At 40.7% G+C, this 6,841-nt stretch overlaps 1 protein-coding gene across 1 annotated transcript in view; it reads left to right on the forward strand.

Annotated features, from left to right (window-relative positions):
• The window catches only part of ca4a (carbonic anhydrase IV a), an 8,371-nt gene extending 3,712 nt beyond the window's left edge, over window positions 1–4,659 (forward strand). The window contains exons 2-8 of the mRNA XM_054626413.1: window positions 426–470; window positions 1,460–1,624; window positions 1,715–1,860; window positions 3,215–3,307; window positions 3,411–3,477; window positions 3,566–3,729; window positions 4,459–4,659. Coding sequence (XP_054482388.1) covers window positions 426–470; window positions 1,460–1,624; window positions 1,715–1,860; window positions 3,215–3,307; window positions 3,411–3,477; window positions 3,566–3,729; window positions 4,459–4,638 — 860 coding nt within the window. The 3' untranslated portion in view covers window positions 4,639–4,659. The remainder of the gene's footprint in view (window positions 1–425; window positions 471–1,459; window positions 1,625–1,714; window positions 1,861–3,214; window positions 3,308–3,410; window positions 3,478–3,565; window positions 3,730–4,458) is intronic.
• Window positions 4,660–6,841: the final 2,182 nt, after the last annotated feature.

Here is a 6,841-nt window from a genome sequence, read left to right on the forward strand (position 1 = left end):
AGAATGGGACCGCGCTGATGCAAAAGATTGGCTGTGTTTATTCTGAAAGATAAAGCTCAAACACCAACTTTTTTGTGAATAGGAAGACAGTTCCTGTGTATTAGGGGGATTTGTATGGCTGGGAATAACAGTCAGGAGCCAATCCCATTCATTGGAGAACAATTCACTGTTTGCAATAAGGGAAAATAATTATTAATAATAAAAGGACACATTTGTAAAAACACAAATAATCTAGCTGGACAGTTGTCATTGTATATATTCTAAACAGAAACATCCCATTCTGCCCTCACAATAGGCTGCGGCTTGTTGATGTGCAGGGTGACTGTTACTTTGTGTGTGTTGTTATCCTAAACATCAAATCTCAAGCTAGAATCTTGTTAGATTTTTGCCTTGACAATATATTTTTTTAATTTTCTGTGTTTCAGATTGGTGCTATCAGTCCCAGTTCGCCTGTGATCATCAGTGCAATGGTAAGCTTATTTAAATACAGAAAGTGTAACATTGTTTGATTATAAAAATAATTTTATTTATATGGCACTTTTCAAAAGCAAGCTACAAAGTGCTTCACATAAGACGTAAATCCAACGGATGTGAAGTGCAATAAAATTCAAACAATTAAAATAAAGAGCAATTTAACTTATTTAACTTAAAAAGAACACATGCAGGGAAAGCACATAATTAATTATTTAGAGAAAACTGTATTCTTAAATAATGTGTTTATAAGAGGATAAAGAGATCGCCAGCATGTATGCAGGTTGCTTGACTGAAGAGGCTCCTCTGGTTTTCAGCCTGGACTTGGGAATAACTAATAGAGACATACCTGAGATCTAGGGTTACACGCAGGTTTATACGGGGTAATTAAGTCAGAAGTATAATCAGGAGCCCATCCCATAAATGCCTCATACTGTAGGTGATCATTACAACCTTAAAATCGAATCTTAAATGTAACACCACCCAATGTATAGATGCTTACTATCTAAGTGTGAAGAAATTTGACTAAATTAAGAATCTGAACCTATTATTACAACTTCCAATTTATTGGATTCTATCTGAAAGAAGTTCTTAGAAAACACTTTTTTAACGTCTGTAAGACGGACATAAAGTTTGCTCAGCTGCAAATTAAATATGATGCTTTTTAAATAAGAGATGTAAAGGTGACATATCTATTGAGAAGACTGAGGACTCACTGCGGTATCCCATGCACACAAGGTGTCAAGGAATAAAAAAAAATCTAAAACATTACCAAATATGCCTACCCAATGCTAAAGACATTCAACTAAAATCAAGTGATCATCTGTTTCAAAAAGCACAAGTACGATCATTCAATAAAACACGTGTAGACTATGTCACCTCCCAAAAGAAGATCATTACGAACCATGATAAGACCCGTCACGGTGCAATGACTCACTCTAAAACCAACAGTCCAACTTTTTTAACTTAGGTCCTTTTCTTGTTTTAGCGCCAGACAATTGGAACCACGCTAACAGCGACTGTGATGGAAGAAACCAGTCGCCCATCAACATCGTCACAAGAAAGACTTTGAAAGACGAGCGGCTGACTCCTTTCCAGTTCGACAACTACCAGCAGATCTTCAGAGCCACAATCAAGAACAACGGCCACTCGGGTGAGCATATCATAAACTTTCCATCAGATAGCCATCAGTGCCGTGAGCTTATGTGTGACTATTGTCTTTGTGCTCGATGCTTGCCCACAGTTCAGGTTGGAGTGCCTATCCTGAGCACCATCTCAGGTGGAGACCTGCCGACCAGCTACAAGGCTGTGCAGTTCCACCTGCACTGGGGCAGCAATGGAGGGCCTGGCTCAGAGCACACCATCGATGGGGAGCAGTATCCCATGGAGGTACCTTAGCCTTGCTATACAAAACACACTCATCCTGTCTTCAGTCAAGACATAAACTGAAACTGTTAAAAGGTTTGTAAACACATAAAAGCTGGAAAGTCAAAAGTAAAACAGACCAAATATTTGAACTATTATCATAAAAAGAGAGATCTGTCCTATAAATTCAACATTTCAAATATGTATGTGAATATAGCGTAAATCTAAATGGTAAGGCTGGTGATGTTCTATATTTTTCCCGTTAAAAGACCAAGAATAACAGTGCATTAGTCCATCCTTCAATACTTCCAGGACTCTTTACCATGTCTCTGGCTTCCAGCTTCAACCCCATTCATTCCTACTCAAAACATAAATCTTTAAAAAACAAGCCACAAATACATAGGCGTTGTTTTTTTCAATAGTTCCCTGGACACTCTAGTTTTAGAAAACCTTACTTAAATAGAAGTTAATAGTGCATTTGTGACAAACTATTTTCAGCCACTGGTTTGACGTACTTGTGAGTATTTACAGCAGCAGAATGGTATAAAAAAAAAACATTGCCAGTATTTGTTGCACTAAATGGACTGTACTTGTATAGCGCTTTTCTAGTCTTCCGACCACTCAAAGCGCTTTTACATTACTAATCATTCACCCATTCACACCCATTCATACACTGATGACAGGAGCTACCATGCAAGGTGCCACCTGTCCATCAGGACCTTAACTAACATTCATACACACACATACACCGCAGGAACAGCCTGTGTCTTGCCCAAGGACACATCGACTGCCGGAGCCAGGGATCGAACCACCGATCCTCTGATTGGGGGACGACACTGCTCTCCACTGAGCCACAGCCGCCCTAAAGGAACATGTCACCCAGTTTGATGATCAGGCATATTGATGTCTTATTATCATTATTATTATTAATATGTATTTTAAAACAATGTAACTCTACATACACACAGACTTGTTAGTAGGATTAATTAAATGTTGGCTATGGTCTGTTTGTGGATTTTTTTGCCAATATATAAAATCACCAGACTTATCCCTTAAATAGTCAAAAATACTGATTGGGCAATTTAACTTACTTTTTATGGGTACTCTCAATCACTATAAGTGAATGCGTGACTAAGTGATGATTGTTATATTGGTTAAGAAAGCCCTATCTATCAATCAAGTCCTTGATGACACGTTTTTAATAAATAACCGATAGACTTTAACTGATATCTTAGGTATCCGCGCCTATTGTTAGAGCACGTCTTTAACAATGTCTTTAAACTGATAAAAAAGTTGTGACTTTTCTTATGGGTTCCATTTACAATTGCTTTCCACGTACGCTGTAAAAAACTTAACATCAGTAATTTTGCCTCTACAGCTGCACATTGTTCATATGAAGAACCATTACACTGATCTGACAACAGCACTATCAGACCCGCAGGGAGTCGCAGTCCTCGGGTTCTTCTACGAGGTAACCATTTTGATGACAGTATCATTCATATCAAAATGCTAAAACTAAACAGACCTCAGGTCGGTATGAAGCAGTGTTGATATGTGTATGTTTCCATTCTCAGAGGTCCAATAGTGCAAACCGGAAGTACGAGCCCATCATCAACGCTCTGCAAAGCATCAAAGCTGCAAGTAGGTACTCAGGTTCAAAATAACCAACTTAAGACAAGGCTGCACAGCGGTGCTGCTAACGTTTCATCTGTGACGTTTCTGTTTTCAGATGGCAATACTTCTCTCCCTTCCATCTCGCTGGCACAACTAATCCCACCTGAGCAGAATCTGACCACTTATTACCGCTACAAGGGCTCTCTGACCACCCCAGGGTGCACTGAGGCTGTGATTTGGACTGTGTTTGAGAATCCCATCGCTCTGAGCATGGAACAGGTTAGGATCATAGACCAGAAGCAGTGATGGATTATTTTATTTCTGTGTTTTGTTTATAAAGCAGAGTGCTTTTTGTTAAAACTACAGTCATTGAAAGTTTCCCTGAATGGTGGAGAAGTATTAAGATCCTGTACTTATTATACAACATTCCAAAAACTGGTTAATAAGGTATTGAAGAAGAAAAAGAAAAGTGGTGTTACACAAATTTGTATTGTTTCTTTGTACTGTTCTCTAACCTTAGTTTACTACTTTTTTGTGAAAAATACTGAATAGCTTCACCTATGTGGGCCTCCATTGGAGAACTTAAAGGGGGATGTGTTGGAATTTGGTGGACCTCAAAGACATCTGAAATTTGACAAGGGGCCCCAACTAGACACTGCTCTTTTGTAAGCGGTCGCATAACATTGGGTAACCACTGGTTAAAAATGTATGGTATTTTAATAAGCATTCGTGTTCTTGTTTAAGTTATTAATCAGTAAAGTAGTGTATGTAATGTAATGTAAAGTATCTAATTAAAGCTGTCAGATAACTAAAGCGGAGTAAAATGTAAATAAAATGTAGAGGAGCCAAACTATAAAGTAGCATCAAATGGAAATACTCAGAGTAAAAGTTAAATGTAAAATTTCCGAAAAAAACTCTGCATTATCGGGATCAGTTAAATTACACACCTTGATGATCTCCTTCCAAATTCTGGAGCATAACTGTTGTGTTTATCTTCTGATCCTCCAGCTGCGGGCGTTCTCTGAGCTCAAGTTCCGCAATGGGAAGCAGATGGTGGGGACCTTCAGACCGGTCCAGCCCCTGAACGGTCGGCAGGTGTTTCGGTCGGGGGGCGCAGTGATCCTGGCCAGTTCGGCCCTCCTAATGGCATCCATCGCCACGGCCTTGGGACTGTCCCAAACTATATAGAGCGAGGGCATCCCGTGCTGCACTGCGACATCCATGAACACAAAAAGTTCTGTATCACTCCTCAGCTGAACCCTGGTTTGTAACATCTTCATCGCATGGTTGCTAAGATGATCGGCCATGTCGTAGTGCAGGCGTGACTCACCTAGTGTTCCTCCCTTACAACATAAATGACAAAGGCGTTCGAGGAACGCTTTACGAACTGTGCTGTGAGGGTTCGATCCGCATTCATGCATGCGTAGTGAAGCAGTAGGTCTTATTTCAGCATAATGATTGGCCATAAAGCAGGTTATCCAGCAGTCGAAGTTACAACTGAACTCAAACTTAGCTTCAGATCCCCTAGTCATGCCCTAATTTTTTTTACACAGCGTCATCCTATAAACACCAGCACACCCTAGTACACTTTAGACCTCATCCTCCTTGTTCAATGTCAGGTAAAATTAGTCTCTGCTTCATTTTAGTGCGAGTCGCTGATGTGCCAATGTCAGCCACATGACCTGCCACGTGATGCGCTGTTCTCAGTGGGGCAAGTGAACGGCACGGCGCTATTAATAGCAGAACTGAGTCAAATAAACACGCTCCATTTCAAAGCCAGTGGTCAGAGGAGTCAGTAGTTTGACCTTTCTTTCAAAGTCCAGGAGCACACAGCACGGCCATCAGGTGAAACACCACTCAGTCAGCAGTTGGTTGGAGGAAGCGGGGAGGGTGAGGGGTGTGAGGTCTTGCCTTTCCCACCGGGAGTCCAGTGTCAGGAGCAGAGCTGCAGTCTATTTTGTCCCAGAGTTAGAGTCTACTGACACCTGAGACAAAGAGGAAGCTGCAGAGATGCTAATGTTATCAAGTGAGGGACAGCCTGGTATCAGAGGGAGGAGGGAGCATCAGCAATGCGAAGAGACAACAACACTTTTCAAAATCAACCTGCGTAAAATGCAACTCGTTGTTTAAAACCAACATCGTTATTTTCATGCATCTCAAACACTCGCATGAATCTGCATGTCCTGATGTTCCAGATGTTCCTAATGAGCTAAGAGTACATGGCCGCCGGAGTGAAGCTACACACGCATAAACAGTGCTTGCCAAATTCATACACACACACCTCAGGCACTCCATTTCTCATTTTTTTACCCCGTGAAGTTCAGTGAGCTTGTCTTGAGATCATGTGACTGTGTTCATGGTTCGTTTTACAGGGTCTGGGATGCACTAAATGTTATCGACTGTGAATTACACCCCACTGAGTTCTCACTCATTTATTCAGGAGGACTTGTTATGTATTCTAGTGAGAAATCTGTGCAATTTTTCCAGCAAGATTTGTTGTGATGATCGAAAAAGGAATCTGTATATTTTCCATGGTTTCATAAGGCACCGAGTTATATTTCTATGCTGTGTCATTGTACACATGTATTTATGTGCTGAATGTGTATATTGATATGAGACGCACAGTTATTGTTATTTATGTATTGCAACGTTTATATATAGTACTGAATGCAAAACCATATATGAAGCATCAAGTTGTTCATGAGCAAGTTTACTTATGCTGTAATGCTTGAAAGTGTCTTGGCGATTGTGTTATGACTGAACAAAAATAATAAACTACCTACATGCCTTTTTAATGACAGCCTCTTCTGCTTGCACAGGCACAGTTCATGCTATTTGAACCGGTGATCAAAACGGTATTTAGCCTCAGTGTCAGCCCTGCCCCGTCATCTCTGCACTGTGAAAATTGATATTAGAATACGCTCTTTTGGCTCTGTTGTTTGTCTGCTAGCTCAGACACACAGACAAGCTTCTCACTTTCCTTTCCGATTCCCCTTCAGTCTGTCGGGAGAGTCACGGATCTCAATCCCTTAATCCTATTCTAATTGACTTGTTATAGAAGCTGTTTTTGGCCAGCATCCACTTACACACACACACACACACACACACACACACACACACACACACACACACACACACACACACACACACACACACACACACACACATAGCTGAGCAAGACGTTGTTGTATCATACACAGCTCATTATGAAAGCTATACCAGAGTATTAACACAAACACATTAAAATATCTGAGCCAACACACGCCTTTCAATTTTCTTACCGGGCTCTGACAGATTGCAGGTGCTTTTTCAAACTTCATCCACTTTCAAGTTACTTCATGTCCCCGTCCCCTTCTTCTGACCCCATCCCAACCCCATTAACGAATCAAAA

This window comes from Anoplopoma fimbria, chromosome 24 (assembly GCF_027596085.1).
Source record: "Anoplopoma fimbria isolate UVic2021 breed Golden Eagle Sablefish chromosome 24, Afim_UVic_2022, whole genome shotgun sequence".
In the NCBI taxonomy this organism is placed as follows: domain Eukaryota; kingdom Metazoa; phylum Chordata; class Actinopteri; order Perciformes; family Anoplopomatidae; genus Anoplopoma; species Anoplopoma fimbria.